This window comes from Leucopleurus acutus (assembly GCF_964270905.1).
Source record: "Leucopleurus acutus genome assembly, chromosome: 6".
Taxonomy (NCBI): domain Eukaryota; kingdom Metazoa; phylum Chordata; class Mammalia; order Artiodactyla; family Delphinidae; genus Leucopleurus; species Leucopleurus acutus.
This window is the reverse complement of record NC_139149.1, coordinates 55,542,682-55,567,453: the sequence shown is the minus strand read 5'-3', so window position 1 is coordinate 55,567,453 and position 24,772 is coordinate 55,542,682. Positions and strand designations below refer to the sequence as shown.

Here is a 24,772-nt window from a genome sequence, read left to right as displayed (position 1 = left end):
CTCTATTAGCTCCTTCCTAACGCCACTGTCTCAAACATGAACACACCCCCAGGGCTCAGGCCTCAGATGCTTTCTCCTCTTATCCTCATTCTCCTTCTGATCTCACAGTCTCTGGGCTGTAAATACCATCTATTATAATTCACTGACAGTTGCCATATTTATACCTGCAGATGTGTCCCTAACCTCCCTATTCATATACCCAGCGGCCTAGGACACCCCTCCAGCATGCACAAACTTGACACAACCAAAACTGAGACCCCAGCTTGCTCCTAGACCTGCTCCTCTCTCACTTTCCTCAACTCAGCAAATGGCAACTCCTGCCTTCGACCTGCTCCGGCCAAATCCTGCGGGGCAACGTTGAATCGCTCACTTGCTCTCACGTAACACAACCAATCTCTTGGCAAATTCTGTTTGGCCTGAAACTTACATAGATCTGAAACTTACATAGAAACAATACTAAAGCAACTAGGGCATAATATTAACAACTGTTGGATCTGGATAAAGTTTATACAGAATTTCTTATGCTAGTCTTAAAACTTTACTGTAAATTTAAACTTGTTACAAATTAGGAAAGTTAAAATGAAAGAGAAAGGTTTAAGAGACATAACAACTAAATGTAATGAATGAATATTGATTAGTTTCTATCTAGAAAGAAATACAGATATAAAAGGCATGTCCGGGATGACAACTATGGAGATCTGGATATGAGCTATCTATTAGTTTGGTATGATAATGGCACTCTGTTTCTGTAGGAGAACATCCTTCTTCCCTGGAGATTCATGCTGAAGCACAAAGTCTCGTGACATCTGTAATTTACTTTGAAATGGTTTACCAAAAACGGCATAGGTAAAGCAAATAAGTCAAAAATGTTGATGAATATATGGGTGTTGGCTAAATTTTCCCTTTTTTATGCTTGAAATTCTTCAAAATTAAAACTTTTTAAAACTTCCTAAACTCTTCTTACGACTTCCACTACTACTACATTGGTTCAAAGCCACGGAGAACTCTCCCTGGATGACTGCAGTAGCTTCTTCTACCTGGTCTCCCATGCATGCCCCTCTTACCTCCCCACAATCCATTCTGAACACATCAGCCAGTGTGATTAACACTAGAATGTTAATCAGACCACATCCCCACCATGAGTTCAAAACCCTCCATTGGTTGCTTTCGCAGAGTAAACACTACAGTCTTTCCAGGGATCTCAGGGCTCTGTACCATCTGGCCACCCCCTGGCCACCCCTTACCTCACCTCCTACTTCTCTCTCACCACACGCCCTCAGCCCCATACACCCCTGACCTCACATCGGCCAGGCACGCTCTTCCTCAGCGTACTTGCACCTGCACCCCCTCCACTCAAGAGGTCTCCTCACCTCTTAGGCCTTGGTCCAAATGCCACCTTCTCAACTGTGACTTCCTGACAACCCCTAAACGCTCACACCCACACCCACTCCTGATCTTTGTTTCAGCTTAATTTTCCTCCAGAGTGCTCCAAGCCAACTGATATCCTATATATTTTATTTACTTGTCCATTGTTTCCTCTCCCAGTGAAATGTAAACTATGTCCCAAGCACTTCAGGACTGCTGGCATACAGTAGGTACTCAAAATATATTTGGGCAATGCATGAAACAAAGACTTGGCAAATAATCCGTAGAAGGTTGTTAGCGCTAAAAATGTGTTCACTCATGCTGAAAACATTTATTGGGCACCTTCTATGTGCAAGCACAGTCCACGTGCTGGGTATTCAAACAGGGGTAAGATGGACCTTTGCCCTAGAGGAGTTTATAGGTTAGCTGATAAAAACAGAAGTAAGAGCAATGGACTGTCATTGTTATTATTAAGGGGGTACAGAAAAGTGGGAACTGTCTGGGCTACTAGGGGAAAAAGAGAATGGGAGTATGATGCCCCCTTCGTGGAGGAGGTAAGGCCACACAGCTTTTAACGATTTGCTTCCAGATCTGCTCTCGCTAGACACTAAGCACAGTGCCTGCCATAAATTCCTCACTCACTAAATGCCCAGATTTGCTCAGTGAGGGTAAGTAAACAGAGTCTTGATGGGTGAGCAGATATCTGTCAGGACAAGGAAAGGGAAAGGGCATCCTGTGGGGGGGGGGGGGGGGGGTAACAGTATAAGCAAAGGCCAAGGGGCAGGAACAGGCACAGCACGTCTACCTAGCAGAACAATCCGAAGAGGGATGGATTTTTATAAATCCTCATGAAATTCTTAAGAAAAGCCAACACTTGTTCAAGAAATGAGTCCACACAGAGGAGGTCCTTCTTTGCTTCAAGGGCAACTATAGTGCTGCTACTAATCATCATTAGTATGATAACAGCTAACGTTTATTTAAGTGCTTGCAAATGTGAGTGCTTTATATGTCCAGAAAAACTCTAGGGTCTCATTTGAAATTTGAAGTACTATTTTGACCCATGTTAGGTTTCAAGACACTGATGCAGGGTGAGTCGGTAAGTAATAGAGACAGGCAGGTAGAATGGGCACCCTAGACCCTGATGTCTGCTTGGGCCCTGTGTGCCCTGACTTCTTCGCCAAAATATAAGCCTCCTGATTCCACCACAAGGGCCGTATCCTGCTGTTCTGGAAAAGTGAAGGACTTTGGTGCCAAATTTCATTTCACTTTCAAAGTCAGAAAGCCAGAAAACCATGTTCTCTCTCCAATCTCCAAGAAGCTTTTCTTAAAAGGGAAGAAGTTTTTAATTATTATTATATATTACTATATATAATTTAAATTATTATAAAATAGAAATAAAGCCTAGATAAAACGCATATGGGACACTAAGGTATTACGCACACTTGGAGTAGTAGCATTTGACTAGGTAAGGGAATTCAATTCATTTTTGCCCGCCTTTAACACAGAGAAATTCAGATTGATCAAAAGTAATTACTTGGGCTTCCCTGGTGGCGCAGTGATTGAGAGTCCGCCTGCTGATGCAGGGGACGCGGGTTCATGGCCCGGTCTGGGAAGATCCCACATGCCGCGGAGCGGCTGGGCCCGTGAGCCATGGCCGCTGAGCCTGCGCGTCCGGAGCCTGTGCTCCGCAACGGGAGAGGCCACAACAGTGAGAGGCCCGCGTACCGCAAAAAAAAAAAAAAAAAGTAATTACTTTTCTTGAACTCTTACTATGTGTTAGGCATAGAAACATAATAATTATTTTAGAAAATTAATTTTCTTGAACTCTTACTATGTGTTAGGCATAGACACATAGAAATTATTTTAGGTCCTAGGTACTTCATAGAAATTATTTTATTTAATCATTATGACAAGTCTGCCAAGTTTTTAAGATTATTAGCCTTTTTACAGATAGGGAAACTGATAGAGAGTGAAGTAAAGAAACACTGTCATTTATCCATCAAGGAAAGAGGTCCTAATTTTCCAACTAACATCTGACACAGAACCCAGCATGTAGTAAATGCTCAAAAATGTTGACTGAACCACATAAGTATTGGGAAGAAACAGAAACAAGAATTTTAAACTCGTGAAGCAAGAGAAGCTTTTAGACTTTAGTACACCAGAGGTTTGGCCAGGACTCATTTAAACCCTTCATAATTCAAGATAAAAACAGTATTTTATTTTGAATTGATCAACTTTAAATGATACACACAGGTTCAAGTCCTACTTCAGAATTAGAATCAACAAGGATGGAAATAAGCTCAAATGGGACACATTTTCACAACTAAAATTAATAATGGGAGAGAAAATCACAGATGAGAACTACCATCTGAATGAACCACAGAAGAAAAAGAAGAGCGTCCTTTGAAAAGGACACGTAAAGAACAACTTTGGAGGAAATTCTGCATCTGGACACTTCTTGAGGTCTGTATGGACCTATCAACTAGTGTTACAGGTACAAATTTAAGACTCTCACACCTTATCTCACAAAATAGGGCACGTACCACTGAGAATTTTTTACTTGGTTTCCATTTTCCTGGAAACGGTATCCCAATCTTCAGGTCATTGGGTTGGACCTGAGAAAAGCCGGAAAGCACTTCTACAATGCCTGCCCCCTCCAGCCGGTCATCTATGCCTGTCCCCACCCTCCCACCCACAGAGAAGAAAGGGACACCTAAAAGAAAGCTCAGCGATGGCTGTGGATGAAAGCTGGTTTCCATTGATAGGAGCACCAGATAAGATCCAGCATAAGTAATGAATCTTCACACTTAATGACTCTCCCAGCAACCAGAACAATAATAACCACAGTGAGGCTTAGTGGTACACACTCCATTGTAGGAAGGTCTGGAAGGACCCCATTACAAGATGGTCACTTGTTATTCCACGGATATCACCAGATAAATATTGTTCCTCGGTATCCAAAGATTTAAATTCCATAAAGATAATTCAATATTTTATATACTTCAATATTAATTCTGTCACTCAAATCCATCATAAAATGCATCTGTAGTATGTAGATACTCTCTACATGGACCAATTCTTAGATTTGTTTATCTCAAATGTGATTTGCTAACCCAAAGTACCCATTATAACACGATGACTCAGCCCTGTCCCCAGGGAGTGCTACATACGCATGTAGCCCTTTGCTAAATTGTTGTGTCTTTTTCCCCTCTTACACTCTGAGTACCAGAGAACAGCAATTTTGTCCTCTTTACTTGTAAATCTCCCAGCGCCTAGCCCCTGCCACATAAAGACCCTTTATAACCATCTGGGAAATTGAAGTGAATTAAGTCCTGTGGGCATATGACTTTTTTTCTGGATTTTCTGGGACAATCTAGGTTTCAAATATTCCCAAAAGCATACACTGTCCCCAAAAGCCTACAAGCATGCTCACGCTTTCCTGACTGCATGTCCTGGTTTGTTTTGTTTTTTTAATGTTGGACCCTGACTACAGAGTGCTGAGTTTATGACACATAGCCAGTTATCATGGGTCCCATACCCTAATTTTTTTCTGTAAAATATGACACAGTTGGTATAGCCAATAGTGAGGTGATAATTTAACTTGGTTTTCTTTCTTTTTCCCCTAGATGTTTAATTTTTGCATGTTTGTGGCAGGACCGGGGTCGGGGGAGGAAAGGTCATCATGCCAATTCTATGCACTATATTATCCTCTTCAGAGGACCAGACAAAGGTTGGAAGGCAGACCATACAAGGAACACAGGAAGGTCCCTGCTCAAAATCATCACTATTACGTATTTACCAATGAGAGATTTATGTTCAATGAGCAAGTTTTTTTTTTCCCAAAAGAAGATAAACAAAAGGGTTCAGTCTTAGTCATACACTGGTATGAGGCACTGCTAATAAAAGCCAATTCCATTCTTAAATAAGCCAAGTACTTAGCAAACATGGGATTTCTGTGAAGGAAGGTAAAGTGAGGACATTTTAGAAAAAGGTCAGATGGCCCTAGACGTGTAGAGAAGAAAGGGTGGGAAGAAATGCCCAGGGCCTCAGCTTGGCAATAGGGCTGCAGTCACCTCTTAGCTCTTCCTCTCCTCTTCACCCTTCAAGCTGAAGTTCCCCAAACCCACCATACTCCTCAGGCGTTTTCCACTTCCTGAAGCAGGCTTTGGCACCCTCACTCTTGCTCTACCTGGCCAAAGCAATCACCCTTTAAAATTCAGCAGTGTCACATCCTCCAGCAAGCCTTTCCTGCCCCCTTCTTCCCCATCCCAATCTTCCCTAGGACTACAGGTACACCTTAGAGATATAGTGGGTTCCGTTCCAGACCACTGCAATAAAGCAAATATCACAATAAAGTGATTCAAATGAATTTTTGGCTTCCTAGAGCATATAAGTTATGTTTATGCTATACTATAGTCTATTAAGTGTGCAATAACATTATGTCTTTAAAAATGTACATATCTTAGTTTACAAATACTATATTGCTAAAAAGAGCCAAAACACACTAGTAACATCAAAGATCACTGTTCACCATAACAAATATAATAATAATGAAAAGTCTGAAATTTTGTGAGAATTACCAAAATGTGACACATACGTACAAAATGTGACAGGAAGTGAGCAAATGCTGTTGGAAAAATGATCCCAATAGACTAGCTCGACATAGAGTTGCCACAAATCTTCAATTTGTAAAAAATACAGTATCTACGAAGTGCAATAATGCAAAGCCCAATAAAGCAAGGTATGCCTATAGTGTATTTGAAAGACAATAAACTTGAGCTTCTTCTAATTAAACTTAGTCCTCTAGTCTCTAGAGGTTCAATCCAGCCACTGATCCAAATAATTTATTCTTTCAGTAGACATTTCCTGGGGTCTCACAAAACACCAGGCATGTGCTGAGCTGTGGGAATGAAAAGATGAAGAAGACAGTCCCGGAAGTCATGGTCTTGATCAGTTTAGTAACAGAGAGAGATGCAAATAGTGAAAATAACAAGTCTCCAAGTGCACTAGTACAGAATTACTAACAGTGCCAAGAGAAAGCAATGAAGTCTGGTCCCAGGCTTTCATAAACTGGAGGTGAAGAGGAAAGAGAAAAGAGGCTGTGATATGCAAATAAAACACCACAGTGCCCCCTTTCCGTATTTGCTCTGGATGCGGTAACATATAATGTTCCTGAGCTTTCTCTAACATTGTGCAGTTGAAATAACACAAGCTCCTGGATTTAGGCAACGCTGGGTACAAATCCCAGCTCTGTGGCTTACTAGCTGTGTGAGCTCTATAGGTACTTTCGCTGGACGCATCTTTGCCTTGAACATTTTCGCTGCATAACTAATTGGCCGTACGTAAGGCAAGGCAATTTGCTGCAAAAGATAAAATAACCGGTTGACAGTTGGTCTCATTTCTCCATGGATGCAGTACTCCCATTTTTATATCACATAAATCTTAGCCCTCATAATGGTCTACACAGTGGCACAGAGTTGAACCCACATTTCCCATAGAACTCTGCAACAGCTATTGACAGACAGGTGACAATATGTCAAGAAATAAAACGATCCTGTTTTTCTTTCTTCTTAATGAAGGAAGAAATTTTAGCAAAAAAGAAAAAGTACAATGCTGAACGAGGAGACGAATCAATAAGGAAAAAACATTTATACTATGAACAAAAACTTCAAAGATAAGTGCTTAGGTACAACCCACAAAATAAAATCAGTTATCTGCACAGCATTGCCATGAATCTATACACATTTTAAATGTACTCGAATATTTTGTATTTTGCAATAAAGTCTTTTTATTTTTGTTATTCATTTAATTTTTTAATTCACTTTCACTATTACATCTTTGAAGGCAAAACTGCCTTATGGCTAATTAGTTACGTGGCAAAAATGCTTGTGGCAAAGATGTTTACAGCAAAGATGCTTATGGTGGATATACCAGACATGAGCTGTATGGTGCTGGGTCGGATACTCCACCCTTCCTTGCTTTGGTTTCTACATGGGTAAGAAAGGCTTTTAAGACCTAACATATGACAGATGGTGGTTGTGAGGGTTAAGTGTAAAGGCCCCATTACAGAATCCGGAATATAACATAACCTCGGTAAACAACTCTTTCCCCTCCCTGCTGGGGGTCTGGTTCTCCTACCAGCATTAGGTGTTCACTGTATCTGCAAGAAAATCTATTGTGATATAATCAGATATAAGATGAAAATATGCAATTTCATTACATCTGTGGCTAAATACACCGAGTACAGGCCTTATCAGAACGCTGCAGAATTAATCGACATGGCCAAGACTTGTATACTAACCTTTAATGCCAACTCTGCTGCTAACCTTGGCCTGGGTGTCGGTGCACCATGTGTGTGGCACGGCACAATTAACTTTCTACACAGTTGAGCCCTAGGCACAGTATATAGCCTCCCATCAGTTGGCAACTGCTCTGAGACAGTATATAGGAAACATTTTAAAAACCGGCCAAATTTAAAGTGATTTTTCTGAAATACTTTAATTCACTCAAATCATGCCAGCCCTACAGACACAGGCAGCAGCTCAACTTGCATTCAGAATGAAAATCATTGGCTCTAATCACTTTTAGCTAAGTTTTCCAATCTTATGGACAGCTCATTATGAATTTAGATTTGGGGAGGCGTGCAAATAAACCTTAAAGACTTGCTTCCCCCATAGTCACTTGGAATCTGTTCAAATCTTCCCAAAAGGGACATGGCTGGACCTCCTGTTGCTCTGTTCCAAGTGCCCACCGTTCCCACCACCACCACCTGACATACAACACATTCACCCCTTACATTATTAGGTGCTATACTCAAACATCAGGAGTCATATGCCATGTCCCAACTTTTAAGACAATTACAGCCAAATTAGTAATGACAGAGGATCCTTTTAAACCTCCTGTCTGCCCCTGGCTAAGGAACGTGGCCACCATGAGCTAATCACAGAAGGGCGAAGAGCCAGGAGGAAACAGAAGGCAAGCGCCCCTGTAACAGCAGGAGGGGGTAGGTGAGTGCAAGGGATGGGGTAGGGTGGAAAGACAAAAGAACGAGAGAGAAAGAGAGGGCAAACCAGACTGGATTCCCAAGAGGAAGCCACAAAGCGCTTGCTTCTCAACAGTCTCAACTGCGGTTCTCCTGGTGGCAAATTGAGATACAAGACCCAGAAAACCCCACGGCCAGGGCCATACGGAAGAGGCCCTAGAAAGGAGTCTCATCACTTAAGTATTCCAGCTTATGGCTCCCTACCTAAGATAATGAACAACTTAACTAATAACAGAATCAACTGCCCCAAACAGCCCACTTGAAAGGGAACCAGGCACTGACAGAGCCTCTCGTTTAATCCCCAGAATGACCCCATAAATAGGAGTCATCTCCCCTTTACAGAAGAGGCATCTGGGAAAGTTAAATTATTCGCTAAGGGTAACGGAGCTTGAGCCACGACATGAACCAGGTACATCTGATTTCCATCCTCAAATATGTTCAAGATCCATTGCCCCCTTACCCCTTCGCCTGCACTTAGGAAGTAACCAAGTATTACGTTTAACAGCAAACTCCTGTCCCCAGAAGCCACGCTGACCTCCTAAGGCTGCTCAGACTGTCCTGGCCCCAGCAGAGAGGGCTTTACCAAAGCCAGCACTGAGGGGACCCAGCCTTATTCCTCCCACCCTCTTGGCAGAAACAAGCTGTGTCCTCCTCAGAATCACCTGGGCAAATTTTAAATCTCTGTGGTTCGAAGATATTCACTGTGTGTTCTGACATCTCTCATGTGGTGCTTCAAAAGCCTGGGCTTCCAGAGGCACAGCGGGCCTGGCTCCCTGCTGAAGTAGGACACCTTTTCTCAGCCGCTTCTGTCACATCGCTACTCAGCAGCCAGCCAAAGGCTCCGATGCTCTGAACTCAGATAGAGGTTTGGCATCTTTTTTGTATGCTGACATCCCTGTGAGCCCACATGGATCCTGCCCCCTTGGGGTTCCACAGGATGAAAGAGTTTTGCTCTAAACTGAGAAGCTGCTCTCCTTGCATCTCCTTGGATTTCTCCTCTCAAACACCAGAGCCACCTCTGCTAGGGAATATGCCACGGCCAGTGCATGGTTGTGACAGGCTACAGTCCTCCCTTGGTAACCACGGAGGATTGGTTCCAGGACCCCCGCGGGTACCAAAATCCTCAGATGCTCAAGTCCCTTTCACAAAATGGCACAGTACAGTCAGCCCTCTGTATTTGCGGGTTCCACAGATCCACAGATACAGAGGGACAACTGTACTATTTGTTGCTTCTCCTGTTACACCAACTTGACTTAACAGACAATTCAATGATGTTGAAGGTAGCTAACATTCACCACCCCCTTACGATGTGCAAGACATCTCTCTAAACACTTTATATATGTTAACTCATTTAGTCTTCACAATGGCCCTAGGAGGCAGGCACTATTCATATGCCCGTTCTCCGAATAAAGAAACTGAAGCGTAGGGTGGTCAAACAACTCTCCCAAACATCCCACATCTTTATGTTAGAGAGGAGACTCAAACTCATACTACCTGGCTCCTAGAGCTCACTACACCATAATGCTGCTGTAAACCATATGCTGAAACCATAAATGTCTCCCAATATTACGTGAGCATAACATGAGCTTCATATCTGCTTACGTGCGATTTAATCTGCCAGAAACACTAGGTGAATGCAAAAAACTGTAATGAGTTGACCTAAGCAGTGCAGGAATACACAAAACACACACATACCACACACACACCCCCCTCAACATCTCCAAGCTACTTCAATTCACACATGTTGTGAGACACATCCACCTGTGTTACAACTGTCCCTCCCATTTCAGATCACCCTCCTTCCACCCCCTCACAGCAACTTATGAGCTGTAACCCTTCCAACACTGTTTTGGACTGAACTGTATTCCCGCTAAATTCATATGTTGAAGCCCTAACCCCTAATGTGACTGTATTTGGAAATAGGCCTTTAAGGAAGTAACTAAGGTTAAATGAGGTCATAAGAGTGGCATCTTATTCCAGTATGACTGGTGTCCTTATAAGAAGAGGAAGGGACACCAAGGATGAATGTGCAAGAGGAAAGACCATGTTACAACACAGGGAGAAGGGGACCACATGCAAACCAAGGAGAGAGGCCTCTGGAGAAATCAACTCTGTAACATGATCTTGGACTTCCAGCCTCCAGAACTGTAAGAAATACATTTCTGTTGTGTAAGTCACCCAGTCTGTGGTATTTAGTTACGCAGCCCTAGCAAACTAATATACCAACACCAAATTACAAGCAGACTTCAGATCCTTTTCGAGGTATAAGTGCCATATTTATTACAGTCTTTATGTATTTCTTAACCATTTAACATGTGTAGAACTGTGCTACTATTTTTATCAGGTTCCTATCTTTATTTAAAATGTGTCCCTGATGATGTTTCGAGTGCTGTGCCTCGACTCATTTTTCTCATAAGCCCTGTATTGTGCTGTTATGTTTTTTGGTGCCATTTTGCATAGTGGGGCAGTTTTTAGGAACGCATATGTCATGTTACAGCACAAGTGGCTGGACTTATAGATCTAAATGATCTATAGATCCTGCAGATAAAGCATCAAACATCATGTTTCTACAGCCTTCTTCAGGCACCCTGAGGAGGCAGGGTCTATGAAAAAATATCTCAAGAAGGGCAGGCACCAAGCTCAGATACATAGCATGTATGTGTATTTGTGTGGGTACATCTATAGAATACAATACCATATAGGTAAAAAAAGTTAAAGTATTTATATCTGGGTGGTAGGCTTTGGAGTGTTTTTTTCCCCAATTTTTTAATAAACATTATCTCTACATTTAAAAATTCTCTATAATCAAAGTTGATTGTAATGATTTTCATGATCCTGTTCCAAATCACAAATAAATAACTTTTAACATAGACTAAACAACAATAAGAAATGGCATACAAATTCAAAAACTGGCAGACAAGAATTAAATAAGAACAGTAGGCCTTACTAAATTGTTATTCCTCCATATACTCTGTCCTTTTCATCACTAGCCATGTTGAATCAAATTACTGGAAAAATTACAGAGCCTTGAGAAATTTAGGATTTAAAGAAAACTGACCAGCAGTACCTCAGATACAGACAGCTTGGCCAAAGCATGGCCTCTCTGATATTTTTAGCAAAAATCTGTTTTCCTTAATTAGCCAGTACACATGAATTAGAGGCCTAGCCATATACCATCAAGGAATGTGAGAGGCTTGATCTAAATGGAAAACCTGAGTTCACTTTTCACAGATGGTAGGTGTGGAGCAGAAAGAGGGGAAAAGGTTTCAAAAGCTTACTCAAGGCAGAAGAGTAAAGGGTCTATAGTTCAATTCATCAATCTTCAAAATTTCTATAGTGAAAGTGATACGGTCTTAATAATACTAACAACTTCAAAGAGGGCCTGACTGAGCTAACGAAACAGCACAGCATCAAGGCACTGTGTTCCAGAAATATTACAGATGGGCATACAGAACTGTTCTAGTGTTTCTATTATATAGTGACACTCTGAGCAATGGTGACTGTGCCTGGTATCATAAGACCATATTCTTTTTCTTGAAACTCTGACAGAACTGCTAATAGTATTGTAATCCTCAAGCAGGATTTAGCAAACTATGGCTGGCTGGCCACATCCAGCCTGCCATCTGTTTTCATATAGCCCATAAGTTAAAAACAGTTTTTAAACGGTTGAAAAAAAATTTTTAAGAATAATGCTTCAGGACACATGAAAATGATAAGTTCAAACTTCAATATCCATAAGTAAAGTTTTATTGGAGCCCAGCCACATACGTTTGCTTTGTCTCTGGCTGTTTTTGTTGAGACAATAGCTGAGTTGTAATCGTGACAAGGTTCATGTGGCTGAAAATATTTCTTTTCTGGTCATTTACAGGCAAAGTTTGCTGCTCCCTGCTCCAAAGTTAAAACTGACCTCGATACAAGCCATAGATTTAAAACCATTTAAAATAGTCAAGAATAGTCTTGAACACCAAGACATTCACGGGCTCGACCAAATTTGAACAATAACTAGATGTGTAACTACATACCTTAAAAGTTGTTCATCGATCCAAGGACTGTTGTGTATTAATGGGAAATAATCACCATCACAACAGTAACAAAAGAACTCAGTCCTGTATCTTTCAAGAACTAAGAGGTCGTCCTTCAATTTTATGATTCATTTTTTCCAGACTCAGGATCAGCATCAATGAGTTGCTTATCATATATCCCAGTACTAAAAAAACGAAGATGCCATTTCTCTAGAAGATAAGACAATATTTTCTTATTCTCCCCTTCAAAAACTACATCGATCTTCAGGAGAACTTCGGTGGTAAACTTTGTAAATGATGTCATGATCTGATGGAAAAAATAATCGAAGCTGAATTTTCTCTTTGGCAAAATTTCACCCATCATCAGACTGTAGAATACATGGAAGATTCTAAAACAGTTTACAATAATTCAGTTGGGTTTTTCTTGCAAACAGGTGGCGGGGTTTTAAAAACTTGTTGAATATATTCACCACACAATTTCCTGAGATCAAAGACCTAAACAGCCCTCTTCCCTCTCCCCACCCCCATCAATTATTAGGCTCCACTTTCTTACTGAGGTCATAAGACAGCATTGCTGACTTGTCCAAGTAAAACTGCTACCAAATAAAGATAGTGACTGAGTTGGTGGCATGAGGGTAACTAGTTAAGCCACTCTTTCCTCTTTGCTGAGTTATCCTTACTTCAGTGGAATCACAAATTAAGAATGTCACAGAGGGGCTCCTTTGCAGAAATAAAGTCACAATTCCAAAAGGGTCCCAGATTTCGGTCAATCTGCTGCCACTGAACAGAGCATCCAACTATGGCAGCATGTGGGGTAGTTTTAATCAGCATCAACTCTAAAATGGAATTCCTAAAGAGAAGACAATCTTGGGCCCTCATCTTACAATAAGAGTCCACACGGAGCAAACTGCAACCAAAGTACATTACAGTTGACCCTTGAACGACATGGGTTTGAACTGTGCAGGTCCACTTACATGCAGATTTTTTTTCAACAGCAAATACTAAAGTACTGCCCTATCCAAGGTCGGGTGTATCTGCAAATGCAGAACCATGGATGCAGAAGAACCACAGATATGGAGGACGAAAAGGAAAATCACACAAGGATTTTCGACTGTTTGGAGGGTCGGCCCCTGACCCCTGCTGCTGTTCAGAGGTCGACTATAGTACCAATCTGTGGAGTGTGAATACTCCTTGCCCTATACTTTCAGGTTAACATATGAGAGATTTATCTGTCCAGTCAATTGGAGATTGATCAAATGAAAGCCATATATAATATGTACTCCTGATGCGTGCTATTAAATGTACTGCACAATATTCAACAATGATGAGCACAGGTGCCCTCAATGAGAGAGAAGCCACTTATTCTGAAAACTTTATTTTTTATAGAAAATATTATTTATTTTTATATTATCTTGATGCAGTTGTTGGAGGAGTAAAGCCAAGCTTTAGTAGCGTCAAACTGTGATCCCCCAGCTAAATGGCTCCCACTTAGAACCAGTTTCCCCTAAAATGTCTCACATGCTATCTCATTTTTACAAATCCTTCATTCCCTCTTGAAAATCTCTATTTCAGTTGCCAATAAGGACTTAAATGCTTCTGGAAGAAACATTTGTCAAAACTAACACAGCTGTTGATGACTGACATCAGGCATGAAGGAAAAAAAAAATCACATCCATGTTTCAACACACTACTTGCTGAACAATTTCTACTTGGTCCATCTGTATTAAATGGGTGTGCCAAAAATTGGACACGCCAGCAGATGGCTACCAGCACTGTTTGGCATGCCTACTGGTGCTGTTCTACACTGCCAAAAGACGAACTACGACTCCCCTGAAGGGATTCTATAGTTTCTAAAATAGTAACTTATGTAACAGAAAAACTATAGAATCTTTTCATTTGGGCTCTAGATCTACAAGCCCCAGATTTGTGCTGTCCTCCTTTCTAATTTGATTTTTAGTACTTCTGAACAGCAGTCATTGCCTTTCAGAGATAAGTGGTTCTTTCTTTTTTTTTTTGAATTGGTTTATTTAAATTTTACAGAAACCTGATTAGAGTTAAGTATGCAATTATAAGTCCAGTAACAATTCTACAAAAATGCACATACAATGCCAGAATTTCTTAAAAGTAACTAATATCATATTCTTGTTTTGCATTAAACATGTAAGACATGTCATGTCTTCCTTATGACAGATTAGTGCTTCTTAATCAGGCATGTGTTATCATATGTACTCAGGGTATTCCTTCCAAGGTAGATATGTCCAGACCCCACTTGGGTCACCACACTGGATCAGACATCATGGGGTGGAGCTTAGGCATGTGTATTTTGAAAAGCACACCAGATGGTTGTAAAGGGCATCCCTGGTTAAAAACAACTTTTCCAGATCGTTTTTTATACTGACAAGCAAATAACTATGACATACACATGTGTACACATAGACCAATATAATTCTGCTTAATTCCTCAGGGTGTTGTCTAAATGTTCTCCTTTGCAATCTTAGAGTTGTAGAAAAATCATTAAGTATTTTTTTTAATTTATTTATTTAATTTATTTATTTTTGGCTGAGTTGGGTCTTTGTTGCTGGGCGCAAGCTTTCTCTAGTTGCGTCAAGCGGGGGATACTCTTCGTTGCGGGGCACGGGCTTCTCCCTGTGGTGGCTTCTCTTGTTGAGGAGCACAGGCTCTAGGCACATGGGCTTCAGTAGTTGTGGCATGCGGGCTCAGTAGTTGTGGCTCACGGGCTCTAGAGCGCAGGCTCAGTAGTTGTGGTGCACTAGTTGTGGGCTTAGTTGCTCCACGGCACGTGGGATCTTCCCGGACCAGGGAACGAACCTGTGTCCCCTGCATTGGCAGGCGGATTCTTAATCACTGCGCCACCAGGGAAGCCCCAAATCATTAAGTTTTAAAGTAACAGATCATGGAGACAGTAGTATTTTAGGAAAATTATTTTTTTTGTAGCAAATAAAATATCTATGAGTATGAGATAAAGAAGAGACCTGGGAGAGCAATTAGGATCGGGGCCATAGGAGTTGGGTTTACAAAGAACTAATGGAAGTCAGTGGATAATTGGGTTGAGTTTCCAGCTGTAACAGAATAGAGGCATAAAAATAGGAGAAAAAGGGAAGTCAGGAGTAGAAGCAAATCAGAGTTGCCTGGGGGAGACAGCAGAATGATGGCTCAAAAGAAACCTCTGCACTGGACACATGGCTTTGGAAGTTGGTGAGAGGAGAGAACTTCTACAGAGAGGGTGGAAGACAGGATGAGGAAAACAAAGGGTTAAGCTGGAGAAGTAGCCCATTAAAGACCCAGGGAAAATGTAGAATAAACAATGCAAACAAAGAAAGGCAAGACTAAAACCTAGTGGCAACTCAGAAGCCAAGGAGGAAGAGAGTTTCAAAACAAAGTTCATGGGGCTTCCGCGGTGGTGCAGTGGTTAAGAATCTGCCTGCCAATGCAGGGAACACGGGTTCAAGCCCTGGTCCGGGAAGATCCCACATGCTGCAGAGGAACTAAGCCCGTGTGCCACAACTACTGAGAGAGCCTGCACTCTAGAGCCCGTGAGCCACAACTACTGAGCCCGTGTGCCACAACTATTGAAGCCCGCGTGCCTAGAGCCCGTGCTCCACAACAAGAGAAGCCACAGCAGCGAGAAGCCCGTCCACCGCAACAAAGAGTAGCCCCCACTCGCCACAACTAGAGAAAGCCTGCAACCAGCAACAAAGACCCAACACAGCCAAAAATAAATAAATAAATAAATAAATGTATTAACCAAAAAAACAAAGTTCATCAACATAGTCTTGTGAAACAGAGAGGTCAAGGTCACCGGTATGGACTCAAGTTCTAGTCCCAGGAACCCTGCTGTGTGTCCTAGCACACAGCTAATCTTTCTCCTTTAATCTCTACTGCCTGTCCATACCAACCATACGGCACACATATACGTTTAGTTTTTTAAATCCATCATGGAATTTAAAAACTAAAATATCTACACATATGCAGATATTCTGTCACATCTCATACAAAGCTTCTTGAGGGAAAAAATCACAGTCGATACTTTACACACCATCCACCCGCACTGTGCCTTCACATCACCATGCCTCCAGCTATCATTTAGAAATAGTTTTAACTAAGTATTAACTATGACCATCCTGGTGGTTGTGGTATGCAGATAAAGACCAGCTAAATTCAGGGAGAAGACACATACACCAGTACAGTGTCAAGCCTTGCTATTCAAAGTGTGGTCAATGGACCAGTGGCATCACCTGGGAACTTGTTAAAAATGCAATTTCAGCTGCTATACCAGACCAACTGAATCAGAATCTGCATTTTAACAAGATCCAGGTGACCGACTCCTATGCATACTGGCCTAGAAACTGGTGTCAACTCAGTACAGTATGCAAAGGGAGAGCACTGAGTTACCAAAGATGTTAGTTAGAGGAGGGGAAGATGGCACATGAGTTTCAGTGCACGGGCATGTGCTTAGATGCTACTTCGTCTGCTCAGACCTGCAGCTCAGCGTTGGAGCCCAGGCCCTTTGCATATGTGGCACAATCAGGCCAGGAAACAATTCCGGCTTTTGATCAGGAACCCAGATGCATAAATCCTTCTTCCATTAACTGCCCCTAAGTTCATTATAGGAAGGGCTTATGCAGATTCTATCTGCTAGGTTGTTTTCCCAGGCTTTATAAATATTCTGACCTCCTGAAGACCCTGTTTACGCTCCCCATACTTATCCAACCCTAGGATTTATGATATTATTCTGCGTCTCATTCGTTTCTCCCATAAAATTAGGTTCCCCTCTAGGCTTTAGATTGCAATTGCTAAAATACTTTTTCAGAATAATTGAAAGCTAAACCTGAAAATGCAACTTTAACCCCAAATGGAAAGAGCTACACCGACAGCATTGTTGTTTAAGTGACCAGGTGTCAGGGGAAAGTTCCCAAAGGAAAGAACCATTAGACAAAGGCACAGTCATATCTCAAAGGATGAAGACCAAATGGAGCAACAAGTCTCAAAGCAGAATCTTCCCTTCGTTGGGGATGCACTCGACGCTTCAATATTTCTTTCTCTAACTTTCCTACAGATATACGTATTGAGTGCCACTATTTCAAAATATCTCTGTGCTCGAAGAGTTCTCTGTGGGTCTTTCATTATTTATAACCGCTTTATTGACTTATAATTTACACACCATGAAGTTCACATTTCAGAAATGGAAGAGACTTTCATTCCATCCCCCACTTCAAGCAATGCTTCATTAAACTCACCCAGGAATATAATACAGCCATTTCTTAAAACTCCAGAAAGACAGGCCATCATCATGACCCTCCCATAATATATCCTAGTATCTCAGCTTTTATCAGTGGAAAGAACATCTTGACTAATCCCCCTCTATGAAAATGCAAACTACCAAAGTCATGGCATATGTTAAAGGTGGCTGATTGAAAATACCACGGTAGACCCTTGTAATCTGACTGCTGTGTTGAAACTCCATTAGGAAGCAAACCTCGTTTACTGCATCCAAAGTGGAAATCACAAATTCCAACAAACTACCCCCCAGTTTTTCATGGACTACTTTCTTCCACCAGATGGCTTTTGGGGGGCTGCTGCAGCCTGCACTGAGCTGTTATTTTTCACCTCAGGGATGGGATGAGTAACTTAGGCAGGTTTTTCTTTCAAAAAGAAAAACAGCAACTCACATGCTCTCACAGAACCTCTTCAGTGTGCTTGGCTTCTCCTGGTTGCGTCTTTGTCGGAACCAGCGTTGAATGCTGCGAACATCCCAGTCCAGCTGCTTGGAGAGGCCCTCCAATCTCTTTTCATCAGGATGCTATGAAACAAGGTACCAGGAAAATCATTTTCATCTTCACCATGAACAGATCTGCCCTTGTCTATACTGGAGATATCTGTTTTTCCTGTATTTTCTATCTGCTACTGAGATTTCTATATTGACCACTGAGGACCGAGGCCTTCCATCAGCAGCGTGAACGTAAACAACCATTTAGGACAAGGGAAGTTACTCATCATGAAACAACACTAAAAAATATGAATCTCACTCTAATGCTGGTACTTCTTACAGCAACAAAGGTTCGACGGAACAGTCAGCTGGCCGAGTTAGCTCCACCAGCCTTCAAAGAAAGGAGTTAGGTGAAGGTGAATTTGCAAAAAGACATCACTCAAATATTTCACTTTCTAATGAAAAAATGCTGTACCCATTATCACATATCAGGATAACGCAGGACAGAAAAAAATCATGGAATCATCCCCAAATACCTCACCTTAGACTAAGGTACCCATTCCACTTACAAAACATGTTTTCTCTTCAGTCTCCCCTCTCCCTGGTTCTTCACACATTCCTCTTCTATTCCTTTCTTGGTCATCCTTTTGACCAGAACTCCCTCAAACTTTTTACAATGACTACGCATTACTTGAAGATGCAAACTTGGTAAAGTAGAAAGAGAAACTATCGATATTTACGCCTGCCATGTGATGACATTACTCTGTCTCTCGCTCTCATTTCTATAACATTAGGAGATGACAGACCTAGGTTCAATTCCTTGTTCTGATGAATTCTCTGAGCCTCAGTTTCCTTACCTGTTCCAAAGAAGCCTATTTATCCACCTGAACGGTGGAATGTAAAAATGTATGCAAATCTCAGTACATGTTAGTTCTGTCCCTCCTCTCTCTTCGGTGTCTTAGAGAGCATCCCGCCAACAATTACGTGAGGGCGACCTGCCGTACAACAAAACTAAACGGAGTTAGTTCTACTCCTTTATTTATTCGACCTTTGCTTTACAATCAAGGAGATGTTAATAATCAGAGGACAGAACCAAAAATGGGGTAGGGAAGGCAGGCCAAGCGGCTGTCGAGTCATAAGGGCGGAATGCACATGGGACTCCTTTTTAAAGCCTCTCAAGAAATTCAGTGTCAGACACACAGGAAACACAGCAAATGGCCTTAATGTCATGATCGAGGTTATAAAATGTGCTGAGCTTGTGTCTGTAAAAGTTATTTGCGAACTTGCAGTGTGGCGTGTACTTTGAGGTGTTTTTCTTAGAAGTCACGACACCGTCTACACTCTCCTTCCGTGTCTCTCAATTAAAAATATGGGAGAGAGAAAATGCACAGCCTACACTATACCTCGGCTATACCATTTTCTTAAAGGAATTCATTTTTAATTTTCATTCATTTTCTAAGTCTATTCAATACGTAAAGCGTTCACATGGTCCACAAAATAAAAATTATCCCCAATTTCACCTTCCACTTTGTTCCTGTTCTCTCAGTTCCTACTCTCCCCTTCCTACCAGGTAACAGGCTATTCAATCTATTTCTTTCCAAAGTTATCTTACCAAATATAAACAAATTTGAATGTGCATTCTTATGTCTCCCCACCACCACCTTCACACAAATGGTTCTATTATTCTGGACTTTGGGTTTTTCACTTTACAATGTATCTTGGAACATTTCCCCATCAAAATATTGGGAACGTCCTCCTTCTTTTGTAGAACCGTTAAGGACATGCCATAATTTACTTATCCACTCCACTATTAATGCACACTTAGGTAGCTTCCGAACTTCTACTACTACAAACAATGCTGCAATAAATAACCTTATCATGGGTTATTTTATACACATATAGAGAGAGGTAAGTTCCTGTAAGTGAACGTTGGAGATGAAAGGGTCCATGCATTTGCAATTTTTTTAGATATTGAAAAATTACTATCACCAATGATTTTACCAATTCATACTCTCACAAGCAAGAGCACCCATTTCCCAAAGCCTCATCAACAGAGTATGTTATTGGATTTTTCCATTTTTTTCTAGCCTGATATATAAAAAGTAGTATCTCAGTATATCTTTAATTTGATCTCTTCTTATGAAAGAAGGATATTTTCTTGTGTTTTAAAACCATCTGTATTTCCTCTTTAGAACAGTCTTTTCATATCTACTGCCCATATTTTTCTTGATCTGCTAGTAATTTGTTTATTGATTTGTAGAAGTTCTTCAGTTATTAGAGTGATCAAACCTGTATCTGTACCATAAACTGCATAGTACGTAGTAATGTGTCACTTGAGTTTTAGAATTAGCTTATGGTGCATTTTGCTTGTGTTTTTTACTTGCAGAGGTTTTTTAAAATCATGTTTGAATTTATCAATCTTTTCTGTTATACCTTCTGTATTTGTGGTCATAAGTAGAAAAGCATTCCCTACTCGGAAAATCCAAGAAATTCTCCTACATTTACAGCTTTGATTCTAATACATTTACAGTTTTGATTCTTACATTCAATCTTTAGTACATTTGGAATATATCCTGGTATACAGTGGGAGGTATGAATCTAATTTTAATTCTTTCCAAATGGCTACCCAGATAGGCCAGTACCATCATTCATGTTTTCTCCATGAGAAATCAAATCTATTCTCCCACCGTTCTATTATTCATGTGCCAGTACATATGGTCAGGTTACTCAAAAATCCTTATTTATTTTTCTATATGAACTTTAGAATTAGCTTGTCTAGTTTCAAAATAAACGAGAAAACAAGAAAACCTGTCGGTATTTATAATGAGATTATACCAAGTTCTTATACTAGCATAGGATGACTTGATATCTTTAACTGAATTTGTCTCTTGTGTCCTTCACAATGTTTGAAAATTTTCCTCACATACCTTGCACATCCTTGTTACATTGATTCCTAGGAATATCATCTTTTTTGGTTTCTATTATAATTAAGAAATTTTCTTATATCTTCTAACTGCTTTTTGTGTGTGTGCATGTGTGTGTGTATGGTAACTAATATTGTGCTAACATTTTGTAATGTTTATGGTAGTTTTTCACTTGATTCCCTTAATTTTCCAGGTATACAGTCACGTAATAGGATATTACTAGAATGTAAGCTCTGTAAACAAAGGAAATTTTTTGTGTCTTTTTTCACCAGTACCTAGAATATAGTCAGGACTTAATAAATACCTCTCGAATGCATGAATAAATTGTCACATAGCATAGCTTTACCTCCTCCTTTCTAATTTTTATGCCTTTATTTTCCTTCTTTTATCTATTTGCTAATGAAATGTAAAACTTAGCACAATGTATAACAGTGTTTATAAGCATCCCTATCTGTTCCAGACTTTCGTAGGAATATCACAACGTTTTTCTCATTAAGAGGCCAGATTTGGAGCTGATATACAAGTGTATTTTTCATGTAAATGAAACCACCTATCCCTAGTTAGATTGTTTTATTTTAATCAAAATGATGTTAGATTTCAGAATCCATGGAGGTGATCATCTACTTTTTTTCTTTATGTCAATTAACATGATGAATTACAAAAACAGATGTTTTTAATATTGAATACAGGGAAGGCCTTGCATTCCTAGAATAAGTCGTACTTGGTGATGATGAATAATTCTTTTAATATGCTGCAAAGTTCAGTTTGTGATTTTTTTATTTGGGGCTTTTCATCAATAATAATAATAATCACAATTGGTCTCTAGTCTTATTTTTTAGTGAGATACTTATCAGACTTTGAGATTACATAAAAATAGAATCGATGATTTTCTTAATTTTCTATACTTCGGTATAGTTTAAAATAGCATTTTATTATCTGTTCTTTAAGAGTGTTAGAATTTTCTTGTGATAACACACATATGTAGTTGGTAAATTATATTCTCCTAGAATAATTTTCATTTTATCCAAGTGTTTATATTTTATTTGCCATGTTAATAGTAATATATCCTTTTTATTTTCCTCCATTTATGTGATTGTTGATTATGTTGTTAATTGCTATGTTGTTAACTTGTGCTTTGTTTTTTCTTGATTGGGTTAGCTGACTTTCTGTTAAAAAAAAAGTAAACAGTTACCTCTGGATTAATTTTCAATACTACAGTTTTACTAACTCAATTTCTATGTTTATCTTTATTAATTTCTTCCTTCTGTTTGCCTTCATTTATTTTGTTGTTGTTTTTCCAATCTTTAAGTGGTTAAATATATATATATATATTTATCTAAGTGGTTAAACTTATATATATAAGTTTTCATCTGAGCACTACCTTGGCATAGTACCATAGCATAGTAGTGCTTTCATCACTGTTTTCTAAATATTCTGAAATTTTATTTTTACACAAAAGTTGATTAAGAAAGCAAGAGTCTTTCTGTTTTCTGATTTCTCATATTAGTACACTGTGCCTATTCTTAAAATGTATTACCATTTTTTATATAATAAAAGCTCAAGTTTTAAAATATTTAACAGGCACTTGAAAAGAAAGTATAGTCTCTATATTCAGAATACAGGGTTCTAAATGTACCTGTCAGGAGCTTCCCTGGTGGTGCAGTGGTTAAGAATCTGTCTGTCTATGCAGGGGACACGGGTTGGAGCCCTGGTCCGGGAAGATCTCACATGCCATGGAGCAACTAAGCCCGTGCACCACACTGAGCCTGTGCTCTAGAGCCCACAAGCCACAACTACTGAGCCTGCGTGCCTCAACTACTGAAGCCCGTGCACCTAGAACCCGTGCTCCACAACAAGAGAAGCCACCGCAATAAGAAGCCTGCACACCACAATGAAGAGAAGCCCCCGCTCACCACAACTAGATAAAGCCCACGCGCAGTAACACAGCCAAAAATAAATAAATAAAAATAAATTAATTTTTTTTTAATTTTTAAATTAAAAAAAATAAATGTACCTGTCAGATCTTCCTCATTAATTATGCTTCTTAGAATTAATTGCTATATTGTTTTATATTTTATATATTCTGTTTTATATTTTGACCTGTCATGACTGAGAGGTAAATTAAAATTTCTTACTATTAAATAATTTCTTCTTTTTTTATAAGTATATGGATATGCTGGTATTCAATGAATATATATTCATAACCATTTTATCTTCATTATGAATTGTATCCTTTGGCAATAAAAAGTCAATTCTTCATTTCACTTCATCCTTTTGGTCTACTTTCTTTATTATTTATATTTGCCTGTATACCTTTACTCATACTCTTATTTCTAATATCTGTAATTACTTTATCTGAAGGGGTCTCTTATAAACTATGTGACCCAAATCTGAATTATTTTTTTATTAGATGTTAAACCCATTTACATGCATTGATATAATTTATAAATTTGTTTATACTTACCTCACATTAATTATGTTTTCTGTTTTCATAATTTAATTTTTTTAAATTTTAACAAACCAAATATGGCTGATTTTCCTTTGTTTTTTGTGGGTAATTTTTATTCTAGTGGTTATCCATACAATCATAATACTCTTCTATTCATTTTCAGTCAATAAAAATTCCAAATGAGCAATATTTAAAACTAGCATATTTCCTCTTCCTTCCCCACCTACTATTAGTCAATAATTTTATCTCTCTTAGAGTTTATTCTTGTACTATTAAATATGCTTCTACCTCTATTACTCAGTTTGGCTGCTTAAACAGTTAAGCTTTGACTCCCAGCTACTAGAGCTTATGCAATTAGTGAATTTATTCTACCTCCAACCTTCCTTCCCTTGTCCTGCTCAGTTATTGTTACCTGTATCATTTCTACATTGTGAGAGCATATAATGCTTACATTCTGTTCTGTCATCCTAATCATCACATTTCTTTCTATCTTAGTTCTACAGTTTAAATGTATTCAAAACTTGCCAACATTCCCAGTAATCTCTTGGTCAGCTAAAATGAATGATTATAATAGTTTCTTCAAAAAAGGACTCACGGGAACAACTCCTCCAAATTTTTGCAAGTTCTAATCTTTTTGTCTTTAGCCTTTACACTATAAAAACAATTTACCTAAATATAAAATTCTTAGTTCCCATTTTCCTTGAAAATATTGGAAATGTTGTCCTATAGAATATTGCTACAGAGAAGACTAAAGCCATGCTGATATTTTCCTAGATAAATGATTTAATTTTTTGCTCGGCTGCTCAAAGAATTATTTCCTTTATATTTCAAGTCTATTTTTAATAATATAAGTCTTGGCATAAACCTTCCCGGGTCAACTTTTACTACATTTTTATTAACATATTAATATAAATCTCCATTTATTTTAGGAAATTTTTCTTGATATCTCTCTCAATACTTACTCTACTTTGCTTTTCCTTAAGAGATTCCAATTATACATATGCTAGTTCTGCTTGGTCTATATATCTAATTATTTTTAGCTTTTTTTCATTTCATTTATTTCAGCTTTATTATTTCTATCTCCCATGTTCCCCAATGAGATTTCTGCAGTGTCTAGTGTTTCCTGTGTTCTTTCCAATTTTTCGTCATTTCTGTGATAGCTTTAGTACTTTTTTCCTGAACCAACCGGCTAACATTGCATCTCTTCCTGTTGACCAACTGCTTTTTTCTTTAGGTCTTGTA

The 24,772-nt window shown here is 39.4% G+C and overlaps 1 protein-coding gene across 1 annotated transcript in view; it reads right to left on the bottom strand.

Annotated features, from left to right (window-relative positions):
* Positions 1-24,772, bottom strand: part of CERS6 (ceramide synthase 6) — a 320,250-nt gene that overhangs the window by 201,179 nt on the left and 94,299 nt on the right. The window contains exon 3 of the mRNA XM_082840643.1: positions 18,120-18,250. Within this exon, the coding sequence (XP_082696769.1) occupies positions 18,120-18,250 (131 nt within the window). The remainder of the gene's footprint in view (positions 1-18,119; positions 18,251-24,772) is intronic.